This window comes from Eschrichtius robustus, chromosome 1 (genome assembly GCF_028021215.1).
Source record: "Eschrichtius robustus isolate mEscRob2 chromosome 1, mEscRob2.pri, whole genome shotgun sequence".
NCBI lineage: Eukaryota > Metazoa > Chordata > Mammalia > Artiodactyla > Eschrichtiidae > Eschrichtius > Eschrichtius robustus.
The window spans coordinates 165,562,266-165,583,604 of NC_090824.1; the positions used below are offsets into that span (position 1 = coordinate 165,562,266).

A 21,339-nucleotide genomic window follows, 5' to 3' on the forward strand; every position below is an offset into this window, starting at 1 on the left:
TACCATACGATATCACTTATGTGTGGAATCTAAAATATGACACAAATGAACCTGTCTTAGAAACAGAATCACGGACATAAGAGAATAGACTGGTGGTTGCCAAGGGGGAGGAGGTTGGGGGAGGGATGGAGTGGAAGGCTGGGGTGAGCCGATGTAAGTTTGTATATATAATGGATAGACAGTAAGGTCCTACTGTATAGCACAGAGAACTATATTCAATATTCTATGATAAGCCATAATGGAAAAGACTATTTAAAAAAAAGAATGTGTATATGTGTATAACTGAATCACTTTGCTGTACAGCAGAAAATAACACAACATTGTAAATCAACTCTACTTCAATTAAAAAAAAAACCTCCCAAGCATAATTTCACACGGACAATAATACCCCATTGTGCAGAGTAGGCGGTGAGGTAGTCCAAGGTTACACAAGAAGAGAGCGGCAGAACTCCACATTTCCCCACTAGTGTGCCCTCTTGGCTTTCTCCTCACTTTCTCTGGCTGGAGCACGCTCCTCTGGGGTGGTGGAGTCGCCAGATGGAAGGGGTCTGGGTGACCTCTGAGTGACCTCAGGGAACAAAGTTCTTCTACCCCTAAATCATCTATCAGCTCAGACTTTTATAAAAGAGGGAAGCATTTTTTTTCTTGTGTAAGCCCCTTGACAAGATAAAAGTTAATTTTATTCTCTGCTAATAAGGTTGGACGTTATTCTGTGCCAACGTCCTAATCAAACAGTTTCTAAACAAAGGAGTAAAGTAGCTCATTGAAAACACTAGGTTACAGATTTAATCTGTAAACCTAAATGAAATATTATTAGGCTTCATCAACTTTGTACATAGAGGGAAAAATACCTGTCTATTCTCAATGCTACTTTTTCCCTTCTCTTTGGGGTGTCTCTATATGTTGAACATCCAAATAATTTGTAATGATAAATAGTACATGTTAATGAGTATTTTGGTATAATACATACTATTGAGGATGGCACCATGAGAAATCATAATTTAGTAGGAACTGTCCATTATGAGAGGTGGTATAGAGGACAGATGATGCCACTTTCAGGCGGTCATAGTCACTATCTGAGGTGGCAGAGCTTGTGTGCTGCCCTAGGGCGGGGCCGGTACCTCCTGTCATCACAGCCGGACTCAGAACGGTTGGGGTGTTGACAAATTATATGATGCTGCTGCTGCATCCTCACAGCGCGACCCAGGCAACATCCAGGACACTGGAACAAAAGCACAATGCAGTATAAACAACATTGTGAGCTCATGCATGCTGGGGTTCCAAAACCATGTGCTGCGGCGGCATTGCTAAGGACTAGCTACAGGGGATCAGCTGTCCCCAAGGGAAGTTAGGGAGGATGGAAGCCCAGCTCTAAGGACCAGACAGCCCTCCTTCGGAGCCAGAAGTTTCCTTTCCTCCTCTTTTCCCCCAGAAACTGAGACCACCTCTGGGCAGAAGGGGAAAGGACAGGGCCAATCTGTAATTGACCAGGCTGAGGTTCAGAAATGACTGTGCTTAAAACCATAATAAGCCATGGCCAAGTTTGGATTTTCCTGCTCAGAGCAAAAATGAAGACTATATGTTGAGGTGAGTTCAATTACAGAAAAAAAAATTTGACATGCAGCAGTTCTTAAATTTTTCTGTACTCATAACACCTATTAATTTTTCTTCTAATTTGTTTTATGCTTGAAAAGGTCTTTCCCGTCCTGATAGTTCTATTTGAGTTTAATTACTTTTACACTGAGCACTTTAATCAAGTCAGAATTTATTCTGATGTATGCTGTGAGCCTGGGCTCTCATTTTACTTATTTTTCTTACATTAGCTGACCAATTTCCCTCATACAATTCACATACTGTACAAGTCACTGTTTAATGTATACAATTTAATGGTTTTTAGAGTTGTGCAACCATCACCACAATCAATTTTAAGACATTATCACCATCCCCAAAAGAAACCCTGTACCCTTTAGCATCTATTCCCAATTCCTCCCACGGCCTCTCCCCTTCAGGCCTAGACAACTGTTCAGCTACTTTTGTCTCTAGAGATTCACCTATTGTAGACACTTCATATAAATGGAATCATACAATATGTGGTCTTTTGTGTCTGCCTTCCCTCCCTGACCATAAAGTCTTTAAGGTTCATCACCCTGTAATACATATTAGTACTTTATTCTTTTTAATGGCCAGATAATATTCCATTGTACAAATATACCACATTTATCTATCTGTCAGTTATTGCCAATTTGTGGAATTTTATTATAGGTTTGATTTGAGTTGTTCCCACTTTTTGGTTCTTATAAATAATGCTGCTATGAACATTCATGTACAAGTTTTTGGGTGACCCTGTTTTCATTTCTCTTTGGTACATACCTAGGAGTGGAATTACTGGGTCATATGGTAACCATACATTTAAACTTTTGAAGAACTGTCAGACTGTTTTCCAAAGTGGCTAGGCCATTTTACATTCCCACTTGCAAAGTATTAAGGTTCCAATTTCTCCATGTCCTCATCAACACTTACTACTATCTCTCTTTGTGATTAGCATTTCCCTAATGACTAATGATTAATGATGCTGTTCTTATTGGCCATTTGTAAGTCTGTATTGGAGAAATGTCTATTCAGATACTTTTCAGTATTTTAATTAGTTTATTTGTGTTTTTATTATTGAGTTTGAGTATTGTTTATATATTTTACAAACAAGTTCCCCTTCATATATATGATTTTAAAATACTTTCTCCCACTCTGTGGGCTGTCCACTTTCTTGATCATGTCCTTTGTAGCAAAAAAAGTTTTTAATTTTGATGTGGTCCAATTTATTTTTGTTGTTGTTGTAGCTTATGTTTTGCCGTCATATCTAAGAAACCATCTCCTAATCCAAAGCATGAAGATTTATGGCTACATTTTCTTCTAAGAGCTTTATTGTTTTAGCTCTTAAGTTTAGGTCTCTGATAAATTATGACTTAATTTTTTGTATATGTTGTAGGCTAGGAATCCAAGTTCATTCTTTTGTATGTGGCTATTCAGTTGTCCTGCACCATTTGTTGAGGAGATTATTCTTTCCCCATTGAATGGTCTTCTCATCTTTGCAGAAAATCAGCTGACATAGATACATGGATTTATCTCCAGAGTTTCAACTCTATTTCATCAATCTATGTGTCTATGCTATGCTAGTACCACACTCTCATGATTATTTCAGTTTTGTAGTAAGTTTTGAAATTGAGAAGTCTGAGTCCTCCAACTTTGTTCTTTTTCTAGATTGTTCTGGCTATTCTGGGTCCCTTATATTTCCATATGAATTTTAGGATCAGCTTGACAATTTCTGCAAAGAACCTGGGATTTTGAAAGGGATTGTGTTGAATCTGTAGATCAGCTTGGGGAGGGCTGTCATCTGAATAATATTAAGTCTTTTGATCCATAAATATAGGATGTCCTTTCATTTATTTAGATCTTCTTTAATGTCTGGAAAAAAAACTTTCTGTAGTTTAATACTATTTATTTTTTTTGAACTATTCTTCCCTCTATGATGAGCTGCCTTTGAACTTTAAACACATTTTACATGGGTCTGTTTCTGTACTCTAATTATATTCCATGACTCACGTCTATTCCTATACTAATGCTGCACTATTTTACTACAACAGCTTTGCGGCACGCTCTGACATCAGATAAGGAAAGTCTTTCTATACCTCTAGTAATTTGTTTTTCTAAAAATTTCTTGTCCTCACTCATTCTCCCATATGAATGTCAAAATTATCATAAGTTCCGAAAAAAGAATTCTCCTGTAATCTGAATTGGAAGTACATTACATGTTTCAGTTCATTTAAAGGAATGGACTGCTCAACTTTTCTGTTATGTGTTTCAATAATGTGTTAAATTTTCCTTATAAGTTCTGTGATGGTTAATTTTATGTGTCATTTCTCACCCATACCTGATCAGGTGAAATTTAATGAGGCGTTGGACTTGGAATCGGTGTTGGAATGGGTTAAGACCTCTGGGGATATTGAGATGGGGTGAGTGTATTTTGCACACGAGAAGGACGTGAATTTGGGGGGGACCAAAGGGCATAATGTTATGGACCCGTTTGTATCCCCTCAAAATTTATATATTGAAGCTCTAACCACCAATGTGACTGTATATGGAGATAGGGTCTCTAAGGAGGTTAGAGGTTAAATGAGGCCATAAGGGTGGGGCCTTAATCTGATAGGAATAGTGTCCTTATAAGAAGAGGAAGAGACACCAGAACTCTCTGTGTGTGTGCACAGAGAAGAGACCATGTGAGGATGTAGTTAGAAGGTGGCTGTCCACAAGCCAGAGAGAGAAGTCTGACCAAAACCAACCCTGACAGCACCTTGATTTTGGACTTGTAGCCTCTAGAACTGGGAGAACATAAATTTCTGCTGTTTAAGGCACCCAATCTGTGGTTTCCTCTAATGGTGCCCTGCAGGCTAAGACAGGGTCTACTACACATTTCTTAAATTTTTCCCCAGGTATTTTTTATTATAATAGCATTCAAGGTGGTATTTGGAATACCGGTTCTGAGACTTCTGTGCACATATTACTAGTGTTCCTCTGCTCCTTTTCTTGAAGCCTACTCTTGTCCCTATTGCCTCAAATCCGTCTATCTTGTAGCTTGTTATTGAGCTGCTGCATTCAAAGGGACCCAACCTTGGTTAACCTTTGTACTGGAAGATAGAGACACTATGATTTCCAAATGCAGTCCGTGAGGTCAGACACATACATTCATTTTAGAGACCAATCAGACTTTTCCCCCAAATTAAAAAAGACAGTATTAGAAACAAGGTGATGATTTGTATGTGTGTGTTTTATTATATATTAGTCTCTTAAATCAAACAGAAAACAAAAAGTGGAGCTACAAACCAAAGTTACAATAGTACTAGCTTTTCTCTTCGCCCGTCTATCTACTTTTACCAGAGGTCTTTATTTCTTCATAAGGCTTTGAGTTACTGTCCAGGGTCCTTGACTCCAACCTGAAGAACTCCCTGTGGCAGGTAGGTCTGGTGGTTAAGAACTCTCTCAACTCTTGATTAACTGGGAATGTCCTGATTTCTCCCTCATTTTCCAAGGAAAGTTTTGCTAGATATAGGATTCTTGGTTGACGGTTTCTTTCCTTCAACACTTCAAGTACATTGAGCCATGCCATCTGGCCTCCGAGGCTCCTGATGAGGAATCTGCTCATGACCTACCTTCCTGGCAAATCTTCTCTCAGCTTCATAGACTTTTATAATGTACCTTATCGTGTCTTATGCAACAGAACATTTTGTATAGTATCGTGAAGTCAGTTAAGCTGTAACATTACTTTGAGACCAGAACTTAAGGAAAAGGAATTGAATATTTCAAGTGTAGACATTATGAGGTCTTTAAAATTATTACACATTTTCAAACTAGAAATAAAAAGGCCACTGAAGTATCCTACAGATTTTAATTTGTAACAAAGTGAATACCAATATATAATAACACACGTGAAGAAAAATTTCTTTGGGATCCTTTTTCCTAAGTGTAAAGGGGCCTTGAACTCAAAAAGTGAGAAAACCACTGTGGTTTATCCCCAGCTGTGATGGGTCCATTTCTTGCTCTGACCTCAGAGTGCACCACTGTGATGTACTTCACAAAGCCCTATAAAAGAGAAAGCTGGGCCCAGGTTTTTGGTCCTTAGAGCCCAGGAAGCTGCTTTTGGTGACCTGACAGCCTTGGACCTACAGTTAGCTTGTTTTTTCCTTGTTTCTGCCATTTTGTTGATTTTTTTTTCTCTTTTCTCTACTCTTTTTTGTCTCATTTTTCTCTCTACAGTTAGCATAGTCAGTATTGTTGGTATAGTTAGCACAGCTGGTATAGTTAATAGTTTATTAGCGTAGTTAGTGTAGTTAGTACTAGTTAGCGCTGTTGGTACAGTTAGCATAGTTGCCGTTGTTAGTAGAGATAGCATACTTAGCACTCTTAGTACAGTTAGCATTGTTAGTTAGCATAGTTAGCATTGCTAGGTAGTGCTGTCAGTCAGTGTAGTTAGCAGATCACCATGATGCAGGGCCTCACAGCCAACTCTGCTGACAAGGAGGCTCATATTGATGACTTCGAGATCCTCCACACCATTGGTGAAGGCATCTTCAGTAAAGTGAAGTTGGCCCGGCACATTCTGACCGGGACACAGGTGGCTGTCAAGGTCATTAAGAAAAGGCGTCAGAGCTTCTCAAGTGTCCAGGCACTTTCCCGGGAAGTGTGCAATATGAAGGCTCTGAATCACCCCAATATTGTCAAACTGCTGGGGGTGACTGACACGGAGGACACTCTTTTCCTGGTGATGGAGTACGTCAGTGGGGGGGACATGTACCGCTATTTGAAGCTCCATGGCCGTATGACAGAGGCGGAGGCCCGAGGCCCGTTCCAACAGCTGGTCTCCGCCCTGCAGCACTGCCACCAGAGGGGCATCGTGCACCGGGACCTGAAGCCAATGAACCTCCTCTTTGATTCCAACATGAATATCAAACTTACAGACTTTGGCCTCAGCAACAAGTGTGATGACACTGGCCTACTGGACACGATCTGCGGCACAGTCCCTTATGCTGCCCCGGAACTCTTGCTGGGGCAGAGGTACCGCGGCCCTGCGGTGGACGTGTGGAGCCTGGGAGTAGTGCTCTACACCATGGTAACTGGGTCCCGGCCCTTTGTGGGAAAAGACTTACAGCAGCTGCGGAAGAAAGTCCTACAAGGGCAGTACCCCATCCCACCTTATCTGTCTTTGGAGATAAGGGATCTATTACAAAAAATGATTGCCCTCAACCCCAGTGACAGAGGCACCTTACTTGACCTCATGAGGCATCCATGGGTGAACGTGGGCCAGAAGGAGCCACTCCAGCCACCCTGTGAAGAGGACCGGGAGGTGACAATGGTGAGGACTCCGGGCTTGACTTGCGACCAGATCCAGGACACTGGAACAGGCAGTGTGAGCTCCATGAAACCCAAGGTGGGGGTCTCCATCATAACTGTGAAGCCCTTCTCTTCCGGGGACCTCAGTGGCAGTGAACTTGAGCCTTCTCCAAGCCCTGTGGTGTCCTCCCTGCAAACCAGGTGGCTCTACCAGAGAAAAAATGTGCAGCTGCAGGAAGACCAGCAGGCAGGGCAGAAGACCAGTGAGTCTGCCTGTCCCCCACCCAGCCTGGAGTCGAGGACTGCCACCCCCAGCCCAGCCCCCCAGCGTGGCACTGGGACATCCACCTCCAGCAGCAGCGGGATTGGAGCCCCAGAGGGAACCAGCTGCCCCCTGGGTGTGTCCAACACTGGAAGGTCCTCCCACACTGGGCAGCCTGAGAGTGTGTCCTCATCCACTCTCTCTGGCCACAGCCAGAAAAAGCAAGGGGTGGCTGGGAGAATCTGGAACTTCATTTTAAAACATCTTTGTTGCAAGCTGCCCAGCAAGAGGCGTCATAATAAAGTGAGCCCATGTGAACCCCATGGATGACCGAGGCAGGAAGGTCAGGCCGCCGCGCTCCCTGGGGCCCGGTCCGGTGGAAGATGAGTGTGTTCTCTGCACGGCCTTCAGAAGCATCGTATCCAAGACCCTGGCCAGCTCAGAGGATGGTCCGGAGCAGCCCGGGCGACCGAAAGCAAGGCCACCGTGGCTGCAGGTCTGCCCCTCAACCCCCACCTGGGTGAAACTTCAGAGACTGGACTGTCATTCCTGGAGCACGTCTCCCCTCCCCTACTCTTCTGTCTTCCGTGTTGGTGGGGGAGGGGGATAGTTCTTGTTCCAAGAACTCCTTGGTTCTTCCAATTCTAGTTAGTAAACTTGATGCTCCAGAAAGATGTATCACACTCTGCTTTGCGTCGTCCCTGCATAGAATGGGGGCTGTGCATTTTCCAGTTAGACAAGTGTGTAGCCATGCAGTGCTTGGAGTTAATCAGAACAACTAAAGGGAAACATGACCCAAGAGAATTAGCACAATGACTCCCAACAGCAACAACTGCTGCACTGCAGGGCAGAAATGCAGAAAGTGTGTATTACCTTCCTGCACTAACATTCCCGAACATTTTCAGAAGGGCCGAGGGGAACTTTTGGTCCCTGCGGCCTGTGTTAATTACAAACAGAGAGGCCCATTAATAGGATAACAAGGTCCCGTGGACCAGCCTGTGCGCAGTGTGGTAAGGTCCCTGTGCAGCTGAGTTTCATGACTGTCGTGCAGCAGTTGGGCTCTCCTGTTCCCCTGTGCAGAGGGGCCCTGATGCATGGATTTATTTTAGTTTAGTTTAGTTTTTTGATGTGGACCATTTTAAAAGTCTTTATTGAATTTGTTACAATATTGCGTCGGTATTATGTTTTGGTTTTTTGGCCGCGAGGCATGTGGGATCTTAGTCCCCGACTAGGGATCGAACCTGCACCCCCTGCACTGGAAGGCGAAGTCTTAACCACTGGACCACCAGGGAAGTCTCTTTTTTAATTTTAGTTTTTTCATGCATGGGTTTCACCACAGGGAGTGGATGATTATACTAGACGATCATACTATCAAAACACTAGATTTGTCAGCGTTACCTGGTTCCCTGGTTCAATAAGCCCTTGAACACACGGGTGGCTGGAGCAGGGTCTTCTTCCCAGAGGCCTCTCTCTGGGGGCACATGCTCTCGGAGGCATCACCTGCACAGTTCCATCGGCTCTCGTGCGCTTACAGGTCACTTGCCGACTGCGGAATCCTTCACCGCGCGAGACACAGAGCACTCTGACCACACGCCCGTGAACCACCTAAGAACAAAAACTACAGGAGCTTAGTAAGGACTGGTAGGACAGATCCTACAGGAAGTGCCTTCCAAAGGAAAAATCGATCCTAACATGATGACTGTTTCAGGGCCCTCACACGTCTCTCTGGGAATGGGCAGCAGCACAGATAACTCCCAGCCATATGCTCAGATTTGCTTTTACTCAGAGAAGCAACAGAATCACCACGTAGAGACAAGCAGCATAGGGGTGGGATAGAGCCGTCTTCACGTATGTAAGGAGCCATGACCTGTGTGGCTTCATAGAGTAGAGCTAGGGCAACATTAGGTGGAAACTTCAGAAAGGTGGATTTCAACTCACTGAAACCAAAGGGAAGAAAATATTACTAAAGCACCTGTGTGCTCTTTGTGCTCTGAGATATTTGCATGTTTTCTTATGTAATTGTCATCTTGTTCCCATTCTTGCAATGAAGACAGCGATGTCCATAGGGTTAAATAGCTAGGGTCACATAACTAACATGCCAACAAAGCTGGGACTGCTTCTAGATTTATCTGGCCCTAAAGTTCATAATGATGACAGGAGACTGAACTTGGAATTGGACACCTTGGAGATATTGGGTGCTCTGTCACTCAAGATGTTCGAGCTGCCACCAGGATACTGCAGAGTAGGGGTTCCTAACCTGAGCCCCATGGTTCTCCAAGGGAACCATGGACTTGGATGGGAAAAGGATTACATCTTCATTGTCACTAAGCTCTAACGGCAATTGAGTATTGCCTTCAGTTGTAAAAATGCAGGCCACAACATATAGTAGTAGTAGCAATACCTGTGATTTTGTTAGCAATAGAAATCACAGCTGTTTTCACATGAAATGAAAATTGTGGCAGGCATCCAAAACAGCAATTACATTCATCACCATTTCAAAATCAATTGTACTACCAAATCCTATTATTTAGTGTGTTAATAGAGAAGCAAATTTACTACTACATCACACATTTAAAACTACTTCAGTAACTATATTTCAATATAATTAATTGGCTTCCTTTGTAATCAAGTATATTTTATTTTATAGATTTAAAACCCTTGTTTGAGAAGGGAGCCATAGGCTTCTCTAGACTACGAGGGGTCTGTGGCACTGAAATGTGAAGGACCCCTGATGTAGAGGGATCTAGGGTTAGATGATCTCTACTGTTTCTTCTAGGTATGAAAGTGTATGACTCTGTTTTTTCTAGGAGTGGCTAAAGGCTTGAGAGTACTTAATAAATCAGGATAAATTTCCCAATGTGAATTCTCACTTTGTGAGAATCACGAATTGACATAAACCAGTTTTCTTGGATCAAATTCCTCCTAGTTATTCTAGCATCAGTTTGCTGCTTCCTGAGGGACAGATGACTCTTGCACAAGCTCTTCCTTTGAAGGATAGGAAGAGCTCGTGCAAGAGACAAGGTGCCTACGGTATCCACGGCTCTTCTAAGAACGTGTTCCGAGTCATCTCTTTTGTTTCATGGTGTGACCATGCCTGCCACTTCTCCTCCAAGGCACAGATCATGGATCCGGGGTGGGCATTTGCACAGGGCAGTGAGCTGTACAACGTTATGTACACCTCCGATTCCTCCTCAGTAAAATGAGGTTGATAATAGTGTCTGCCTCACAGGTTTGTGCTCAGTAAGTGCTACTACTGTTTGGTTTTTATCTTGGTTTGTTTTTTTGTTTGTTTTTACTGTGAATTTTGGCATTGTGAGCTAAAATATTGCCTGCCATATCAGTAAACAAAGGATGTTGCAGCCATCGAGCCATCACATTACGGCCGCCCTGGTGGTGCACCACCTCGAGGAGACTCAGGATGAGAAAGCACAGGACACTGGCTCCAGATAGTGGAGGTGCACATCAAAGGAATGATTTCGGTAAGCCCAGACACTTGCATCTTCCCAGACAAAGGCGCTAAATTCCTTAACTTGAGATAGCTGGTTTTCTTTAACAGTAATCTTTTGATGTTCCAACTACCTGGTCTTTTGTTGCAAAAACTCCTATATATCGTGGCTACCCAATCCCTTCCTTGCCACTTCAGAAGAGTTTCTCAGCATTATCTGCGATGCTATGTCCCAAGCTTGAAGTCCTCAGAATGTCGAATAAAACATACCTCTCGACTTTTAGGTTGTGCAGTATTTTCAGTCGACGGCATCATTGGTCAATTATCTGCTAGGGACTATGCTATTCAATCATTCATTCATTCTTTTAACCAATATTTTTAGAGAGTGTGCAATGGGGCAATCACTGTGCTGAGTGCTGGTGATAACTTGTTAAACACACCAGCTGTGGATTTGTTCTCATAGAACTGATGGTCCAGTGCGTGGGCAAGACAGGCAGATTGTGGTAAGAGCTGTGCAGAAGAATGACACGGAAAGAGAAAAACAGAGAGCACAGGGGTCTGGGTTAGTTTGGGGACTAGAAGGTTTCCCTGAAAATAGATGGATAGGAATAACTAAGTGAAACGAGAGTAAGCAGTATGTGCAAAGGCCCCGAGTCAGGAGACAGAACGGTATATCGAAGGGACGAAAGAGACTATTGTGGATGGAGATCCAATAACCAGGCTGGGAGAGACAGCAATGAGACAGAAAGGCAGCCTGAGACCCAAGCACGGAGAGACTTTTATTCTTTCACTCACGTATTCGGCCAGGCAGCAGATAGGTACTGGGCCCTTACTATGTGCAAGGCACTATTTTAGACATTGGGGGACAAAATGAACAAGATAGACACAGTCCCTGTGCCAGGAACTTTGACCTTTGTCCTAAGAACAATGGGAAGGCAAGGAAGGGTTTTTTTTTTTTTTTAACATCTTTATTGGAGTATAACTGCTTTCCAATGCTGTGTTAGTTTCTGCTTTATGACAAAGTGAATCAGCTATACGTATACATATATCCCCATATCTCCTCCCTCTTGCATCTCTCTCCCACCCTACCTATCCCATCCCTCTCGGTGGTCACAAAGCACTGAGCTGATCTCCCTGTGTTATGCGGCTGCTTCCCACTAGATATCTGTTTTACATTGGTTAGTGGATACATGTCCATGCCACTCTCTCAGTTCGTCGCAGCTTACCCGTCCCGCTCCCTGTGTCCTCAAGTCCATTCTCTAAGTCCACGTCTTTATTCCTGTCCTGCCTGTAGTTTCTTCAGATCCATTTTTTTGTCTGTTTTTTGTTTAGATTCCATACATATGTGTTAGCATACGGTATTTGTTTTTCTCTTTCTGACTTACTTCACTCTGTATGACAGACTCTAGGTCCATCCACTTCACTACAAATAACTCAGTTTCGTTTCTTTTTATGGCTGAGTCATATTCTATTGTATATAGGTGCCACATCTTCTTTATCCATTCATCTGTTGATGGACACTTAGGTTGCTTCCATGTCCGGGCTATTGTAAACAAAGCTGCAATGAACATTGTGGTACAGGACTCTTTTTGAACTATGGTTATCTCAGGGTATATGCCCTGTAGTGGGATTGCTGGCTCGTATGGTAGTTCTATTGTTAGTTTTTTTAAGGAACCTCCATACTGTTCTCCATAGTGGCTGTATCAATTTACATTCTCACCAACAGTGCAAGAGGGTTCCCTTTTCGACAGAGGAGCATTGTGATGAGTTTGTCTTTTCGGTTTTTTTTAAGCTTTTTTTTTCATGTGAACCAGTTTTAAAGTCTTTATTGAATCTGTTACAATATTGCTTCAGTTTTATGTTTTGGTTTTTTGGCCGCGAGGCATGTGGGACCTTAGCTCCCCGACCAGGGATCGAACCCACACCCCCTGCATTGGAAGGCAAAGTCTTAACCACTGGACTGCCAGGGAAGTCCCATGAGTTTGTGTTTTCAAAGATGGTTCTGCTTATACATTGGACAAGGCACTCCAGAAAGGAGACAAAACTCAGGAGGCTCCTGGAGTGGTCCTAGTGACGAATGATCGTGGCTTGGACTCCATTGGTAACAGTGGGAAACTGACAAGAACGGATGGAAGTGAGAGGAAAGGGGGAGTTTAGGATGCTGTCAATGTGATCTGGAACACTGGGGACGGATCAGATTTGGTGGAGATCATGAGTTTGACTTTGGACATTTTTAAAACCATTGATTTGTGTTTTCTGTGACACAGAAAGGTTATTAATGGTTGTACCCCTGGGGGTAGAGTCTAAGGAACTGTGCTTTTAGCTAGTGCCTCTCATGATCTGGCCCACTGCCTTATCTCCTGGGTAAACCCATGAAATCAGCTTCACTGTGCTCTTAAGGTACATTGTGAGTGCAGGAAACAGATTTGGGTAGCAATTAAGAGCACAAGCTGTGAAATCAGACTATGTCAATTTGAATTCTGGCCCTTGTAACTGTGCAGCCTAGGGGAGTTGTGCCATCTGTAAAATAGAAAATGAACGACATCGACCTCATACGTGACTGTGAAGTGATCCACATAAAGAACTTAGCAGAGTGCCTTGTATGGTACATGCTAAACAAGTCATAGTGGTCGAGTTATTAAATCCAAATGACTGGGCATTTTAAAACAAGCCAAAACCTGGTACTGATGAGATGACTACACATACCTCGAGGGGCAGTCCCAGATGTTACAGGGCTGGAACCCAGCCAGCGGCTTCTGGAGATGCTCACAGAAGGCCTCACTCACTTCCTGCCCGTTGGCCATTACACACTGGGGTCTCTGAACTCGGGCTCCCAAGTGGCCGCAAGTGGCAGAACACTGTGTCCAGCTACCAAGCTCCCAGAAAGTCTCTGTGGGAAGAAAATGAATGTCACGACAGATGAGAAATGATGAGGGGCTGGAGACAACCCGGCCAAAGACCACGGCCAGCTGTTTTCTGCTTAGCTGCCTGTCTGGTGCTCTGAGTAGCACACCGAGAATAAGCCATCGTACAGTGCAAGGGAGCCCTTTAAATCTCCTTTTCCCTCAACTAGCTTATTGTAATAACTGGTGGGAATGGCAGCCAGAATGGGGCCCTTGGACCACAGCCTGGGAGAGGGGCTATTGCAGAGCAGCTGGATCTGCCAGAAAAATCCCAGAGAGAAGGAGGAGGTATCCTGTGCAGTGCGCTGGCTCCTCCGGACTCTCCAAGCAGAGCCAACAGGACAAGAGTGGAGGGTCTCTCAGGGGATGCCCTAATGGGTTTTATTTCTCCAAAGGGGATCAGGCCGAGAAATGAAAGATGTTTAGCAGGGAGCAGGGATTAAGCAGAAATGTTAATGTTGCATTTCAATTCCATTCTTACTCTTCCATTAATTCTGAATCTAAGCTTCAGATTAGTCCTGAAACTGCGTACATAATTTGTCCTGGAGACATCTGGAAAGGTGAAAATGGGAGTTTCCTTTAGAAACGTTGAAGCTGACCCCCTCCAATAATTATAGCGGATTTTTCTTTAATCCCCATTCCAAGCAGCCTTTCCCTTCCCTTTTGACACTTGGTAAAAAGATGAGGTAGGACACGATGATGACACACTTGTGTATGATCACAAAAAGTGCCAGATTTCTTGTAATAATCACAAGTAATTGATAGCTACCAGCTGTGTCCACAGGCTCCCTCACAGCGGGACTGATTTCTTTAACTGAATTGTTTTCCCCGTTTTCCTTTTGATTTTGGAATTTTTGTCCTAAGTTGCATATGGTGTCATTTGCAAAGGAGAAGAGAATATATTTTTAGTTGTCCCCCCAGGATTACAGTTTATTTAAAACAAATTTTAAAAATAGCTAAGTTTATTAGGAATTTTCCAGGTGATAGGTACTGAGTTAAACACTTTAACATCAATTTTCCATTTAATCCTTATGGCCATGTTGTGAATTCGATTAGTTTTACTTGCAGAGGTGGACACTTAAAAAAGCTAAGTGACTTTCCCAAGGTCCTTCAGCTGGATTGGAGCCCAGTGTGTCTGTCTCCAAATCTCACTCTTTCTAGTCTGTCACATTTCACAAAGACACCTTGATGATTCAAGGCAGGACACACGTGCATTTCTTTAAAAAAAGAAAAAATACGTATCTTTTTTACTGAGGTATAACTCATATACAATAAAATGCTCAGATATCAGGCACATGGATTTATGAGTTTTCACAATTGTATGCACGTATGTAACAGTGATCCAAAGCAAGGTATGTAACATTTCATCGCCCCTAAAATTTCCTTCTGCCTCTTTTGTAATCAATTTCCCTCTCCTCCAGGCAACTACTTCTTCATTTCCATTAATATACATCAGTACTATCTGTTCTCGGACTTCATACGATACGTACTCTTGTGTGTTTGGCTTTTTTTGCTTAACATAATGTTTTTGAGATATACCCATATTATCCTGTATATCAGTCATTCATTCTTTTATTTTTATTGCAGAATAATATTTCATTGTATGAATACACCCACAAAGTTACACCTTATTCTCATAAACATTTCTGATTTTCTTAACTCTACCTCTCTCCCTTGGCCTCCTAAAGAGTTTTGCAAGCTGGAAATACCTAGATTAGGTTCTTGTGACCAAGTACTTATATTCGTGGAAAAAAATATTTGTGAAAGAAGACAAATGAAAGAACTGATTGCACAGTGCTTAGCAAATCTTCCCTCTATTAATATTTACCAAGTTAGCAATTGTTTTGCAACTAGAAAACCAATGTCTGCATTACCACAAATAATGATGCAGATTTGGGATATGACCTCTGTGGGCTTCCTCAGGAGTGAATTTTTTTTAAAAACGTTCAACATGGAAGGAAAAAGTTGAACCCCAGAAGGTTGAGGGGGAAGAGGAAAGCTGGCTGGATGCCTAGGAATAATTTTACTTATTGCAAAGTGCAAAACATGGAGGGTCTTTTAACTAAATCCTTTTCTTAGCACATGCCTTACCACCAGCAAATCCCCCAGAAAAGCCCAAACCCCAGACCTGAAGGTAGGGGTTCTCTTGTTGGCCCATTACTGTTGGTTCCAGTGTTGGATGCCTGGAGCATATGCTGTTTATGGTCCTTGGGAAATAGAAGTTTACTGCCTGAATGTCTTTGTTCTGAGGGAAAAAAGAGGAACACTTGTTTACCAATTAGAAGTTATCCAATTCTTGTTCCATCTTGGGTGTTCTGAAAGACGACAACTCCTGGGAAATAATTCCTTTGCAATAGAATGCTCTGTCCCAGGACATCAGGCTCACACAGATCTGGGAGCTATGTGTGGGGCTGGGTGTGCGGAGTGCCACAGGGGCTTAGTTAGAGTTATTAACTACGCTAACATGTAGCATCTCTGCATGTTTTCAGGGTTTATAGCCTAACTAACAAGGTAGGAAAAAATACATTCACCAGAATTCCAAAAGGGACTGGAGGAAGCAGCTGGGGCTTATAGGGCTCTTCCCCTCCAAACAGCTTTGGGAACAGAAGAAGGGGTGATGTTTTATAGGGCACCTCACATGGTGAGGAGTGCATGAGTGTAAGAGCAGAAGGATGGTGGAGGAGTGCTGTGTATTGTGTGATGTAAGACATTCTTGATTCCTCAGTCATGTGACCAGAGTCATGAGCTGCTTGACTGGAGAGACTTCTGAGAGAAGAGGCGTGCAGGGCAGAACTGAGACACCCACACAGACTCATGAGTGGAGAGGGGGAGAGGCAAGGAATAAGGCTGGGGCTTCTCAGGGAGCTTGGGGAAGGCACTCGAGAATCAGACAGGTTAAGCTACCCCATTTGTTGACAATCTTCCATATTAAGATCCTAGAGGACCACAGAGGCTCTTTGGGAAGGGCCACATGGAGGCACGCCAGTGCCTCTCTGATCAGCACTGAGAGTCAAGCAGGGCAGTATGGAGAACACTGAAAGAGATGACTATATATTTGGGCTCTAGTAAAAACTTTTTCTTTTTTTTAAATAAGTTTATTTCTTTATTCATTTATTTTTAGCTGTGTTGGGTCTTCGTTGCTGTGCACGGACTTTCTCTAGTTGTGGCGAGTGGGGGCTACTCTTCCTTGTGGTGCGCGGGCTTCTCATGGCGATGGGCTCTCTTTTTGCGGAGCACAGCTCTAGGCACGCGGGCTTCAGTAGTTGTGGCATGTGGGCTTAGTAGTTGTGGCTCACGGGCTTAGTTGCTCTGCGGCATGCGGGATCTTCCCGGACCAGAGATCGAACCCATGTCCCCTGCACTGGCAGGCGGATTCTTAACCACTGCGCCACCAGAGAAGTCCTCTAGTACAAACTTTCAATGAGTAGCAGGTTTCCTCATTTATACAACGGGATAAAAGATTACTGCCCTCAACACTGCGCTATTGTAAATATCTAGAGTTCATGAACGTCAAAGTGCTTTGTGCATGACACCTATTCCAACTCCCCATCTATTTATGTCTCTGGGCTCCTCTAACTGCCAACAAGAAAAGCCATGGAGAAAGCTCTTTCCATCATCCGCTTAGTTTGGCAGTGGATTCTATAATCTCATACCAGTTCTGCCAGTGACTCAGTTTTATTCGTTTATGAAACACTTATTTAATACTTACACCTGTGTTAGGTGCTGGAGATACAAAGGACAATAATAAATGATCCCTAATGTCAGTCTAACTGACGTCTGTGATTAACTCTCAATCACTTCCAAACTCTGGGGGGGAAAGAGGAGTATTATTTATTGAGTCCTCAAACCCCTGCAACTTAAAGCTCATTCTGGTGACAAGACTTCCGTGAGCTCCAGATCTTATCCCTGACAGACAGCAGCAGCAGAAGCCAGCTTATCACCCTGTGCCGGGGGCTCACTGCAATGACCTTCCCCAAATTACAATACTGACCCCACTACAAGGTGTCTTAAGACTCAACTGAATAGTATTTGTTGAGCACCTACTGTGTGCCTCATACTCTATTATATTCTTAGGACTGCAAAAGAAACATTAGACATGGTCTGTACCATGAAGGGACCCACAATTTAGCTGAGGAGACATAAATGAAAGAGGAAACAATTGGAGACTAATGTGTGTTAGGACTTAGGGACCAAGGGGTGAGACCACAGAAAGGAGAGGTCCAAAAAAATCAGAGAAGGATTCACACGGGAAATAGGAATTCAGTTGGCCCTACAGGATGGGAGGTATTGGGGCAACATGATAAAGGCAGTGAGCAGTATGAGTGCAATGAGCACTTTTCCTGGGTAAGCAATATGAATGGAAGCCACACTTCCAGGGAAGCAGCATGGGGTGTGTGTGTGGAGGGGGGTTTGGAACACAGGGCAGGAAACCATGTTGCCTAGAACAGAGTTTAGTGCTAGCTTACAGTGGAGGTCAGGGAAAAGAATTAAGCAGATGTAAAGGCAGAATATGAAGGATCTTGATTCGGGGCGGAAAGTTTATATCCCAATGTAGGTTCTTAGGCAGAGAAGGAGTAGCAAGAAAGTCACAGCCTTCTAAGAGAAGAACTGGTAAGACAGAGTATTAGATTTAGTGCTCGTTTGTAAGTGGGCAGTGGCAGCAATAGTTAAAACCATTTAATGTCCCCTTGTTTACTCCTCGACCCCAGAATCAACAAAACCAGTTCTTACTTTGTACATATTATAGGAAGCACTTGAAGGACAACAAGAATTGACGCTTACCCAGCAAGTGGAGGATGGATGATGCCATCGCCTTTCCAGGAGCATTGGTGGCTGTACAGACGTAGGTTCCTTCACTTTCAAGGGAAACATTCTGCAACAACAGGTGTCCACTGAAAAGCAAGGAAATATTGTCACTCAGAGATCCTCCTTTCTTCAACCAAGTTACATTAGGTTGAGGGACACCTTTGGAAGAAAAACAAAAATGACAAAGGCAAATTCCTTTAAGAACAGGGCCACAGGACCATATGCAAATACCATTTAGCATTTTGACCACAAGTCAGGAAATGGGTTTAATCACATATAATACGAAAAATGGCTCTTTCTATTTCTATAGCTCCTCTATGGCAGGTGGGGGATGCTGCTGAAGCAAAGGGCTTTGGTCTACTGAGCACCGGGTTGGTTTATGTATATAAGTCAAGGAATAGGAGCCAAAGAGGGTGGGCTTGCTCTGTATTGGGAAGGGAGAGAAATTTTGAAGTTGAGTGGGGGTAACGGGAGAGTGGTTGGAAGAGAGGAGCTGATCAAGCCGGATGTGGAGGCAGAGACACAGAGAGGAATTCCTAGCAATGGGTTGTCACAAAGAAGCCTTTTGGAAACAAAAATATCGAATATGGATGTTTAAGTGGTTTGCTGTGCAAAAGGTAATGCAACGTTCCTCCCTTCAGGCGGAATACAAAATCTTTAGGGAAGTAGATTTTGTTCATCCATGCTTTTGTGAAAGAGGATAATTTCAGGGAACAAAAAGAAGTGTTGCATTTTAAGTTTGGGTCAACGTAGGGGTGAGCAGACTGTAAGCGACATCTCTGGACACAGAGAGGAGCGTGAGGAACTGAAGGAATTTCTTCCCGCACATCTTGAGAAGTCTTAGCAGTCTGCTGGGCTGTGGGACGTGAAACTAAGAGGAATCTCATTTCGTTCTTAAGAGCTGGGGCAGCCTCCGGTGATCCAGCAGGGTTACTGGTTTTGAGGATGTCCTTTCTTCCTGCAATGCTCTGGCTAGAGAGGCTATGGCAGAAACGGCAAGGCTTTCTGACAAGAAAGAGATGTCATCGCTCTAGTCATGACATCTGCAATGCACCTTACAAGAGGCAAAACACATGCTCTATGAACACTGAGACACTTTGATTCTCACGGTTATTCCCAACTCCTGGGAAGCAGTCATTGTTAGCTCTGTTTACAGCTGAGGAAGCTGGTCAAGTCAAAACTAGCTCAGAACCTACATACACAGAGCAGTGCTAATCACAAGTGCATATATATAGTTTTGTAGTTTCTTCTACAAATATAAACACATGGAGAGGTTAAACTTTCCTAAGGTCAACAGCTAGTAAACACTGGATCTGAGATCCACACCCACGCAGTTTACTCCAGAACTTACCTTTTAACCACAGTGTAGGTAGGTCTTGTATATTTCTTGATAGATTTATTCCTAGGCATCTTATACTTTTTATGGCCATAGTAAGCAGGCTCTTTTAAAATATATTTTAGAGTTGTTTATTCCTGACAATTAGAAAAGCAATGAACACTCACGTCTTTATCTTGTATCTAATCATCTTACTAAAGTTTATTATTTTGAATCGTTTTCAAATGATTTTGTTGTTTTTTTTACAGGTAAACGATCACATCACTTACATGTAATGACAATTTAATCTCTTTTTTCCTATATTTATACCTATAATTTCTATTAACTATTGCACTGTATTAGCTAATGTCTCTAGAACAATGCTGAATCATGTTACACCAGGCAAATTTGTCGTTTCCAGCTTTAAAGGGAACATTACTAATGTTTCATCCTTAAGCATGTTGTTTGCTTTTGTTTTTTGTTAGCTGTTGTCAAATCAAAGAAATTTCCTTCTGTTTCTAACTCACGTGGAAATTTCTAAACCTTTGAGCTAATATTTAGTTTATTTTAATTGGTTTTTAAAAAATAAAAGTATTTAAAGTTATTAATTTTCCTTTGAGTACAGCTTCGACTATATATCTTATATTTTGAGATGAAATAAACCATTACCATTATTTCACTCGTTCAAAAATGTTTACATAGTGCTTATTATATGTGAGACTTTATGCTGGTGCTAAGGATATGTGAACTAAGTTTCCTTAAGAAACTTGATTTTAGAAGCCTTAATTTTGTGGTCCTCTAGGATCTTAAGATGGAAGATTGTCAACAAATGGGGTAGGCTTAACATGTCTGATTCTCGAGTGCCTTCTCCAAGCTCCCTGAGAAGTCCCAGCCTTAATTTTTAAATTTTAATTCCCTCCTTTGGAGGGAAACAGATGATTGCAAGAAAAGGACATGAGGGCTTATGATAAACATAAACAATGGATGCCACTGGCACGTAAAAGCTGTATTTAATGCAGACTGGAGAGAGGGGAAAGATTCCCACATGAAGGAACATCTAAGCTAATACTTTAGGACAAGTAGAAACACGTCAGGTGAAGGGGGTGGATGTGGCAGTGAGACTGTTTTAGGTAGAGGGAACAGCGTGCAAAAAGGTACAGACACGAAGGAAAATATAGTGCATTTGGGGAATCATAAATTGTTTTTTTATGACTGGAGCTTAAAGTACATGGAGTAGGAGTGAGGAGAGATGACTACAGAGGTCAGCAAGTACCCATAAAATGAAAATTTATTATCCACAGTAAGGAGTTTGGTGGCAGTTATCCTAAAGGAAATAGGAAATAGATTCATTCTTTTAAGCAGTGGTTAAAACTATCAGATTGCTGCTTCAGAAACATCGTTCTGGATGTGAGGTAAAACGGGGACGAGGGAGGCAAGGGTCAGTAGGACCACTTAGGTGGTTACGGAAGCAATCGAGGTGAGACGCAAAGGGTGCTGAAACAATGGTGGGAGCAAGGGATCTGGAGAGAATAGATTCACTTAGTAAACATTAAAGAAGAAAAATCAGTAGGATTTGGTGACTGATGTTCTACGCGGGAGTGAAGGAGAAAAAGGATTTAAGGATGACATGCAGATAGAGGGTGGTGCCATTCATTGAAACAGGGAAAATAAGAGGAAGAGCAGACCTGCATGATAAATTCTTATAAGGATGTTGCGGCCTGAGAGGCAG

The 21,339-nt window shown here is 42.8% G+C and overlaps 1 protein-coding gene across 1 annotated transcript in view; it reads right to left on the minus strand.

Annotated features, from left to right (window-relative positions):
* The window catches only part of LOC137773790 (ADAMTS-like protein 3), a 66,911-nt gene that overhangs the window by 12,226 nt on the left and 33,346 nt on the right, over window positions 1-21,339 (minus strand). Inside the window, 5 exon segments of the mRNA XM_068558781.1 lie at window positions 1,122-1,222; window positions 8,540-8,713; window positions 8,716-8,746; window positions 13,293-13,476; window positions 18,272-18,381. Of these exon segments, the coding sequence (XP_068414882.1) occupies window positions 1,122-1,222; window positions 8,540-8,713; window positions 8,716-8,746; window positions 13,293-13,476; window positions 18,272-18,381 (600 nt within the window).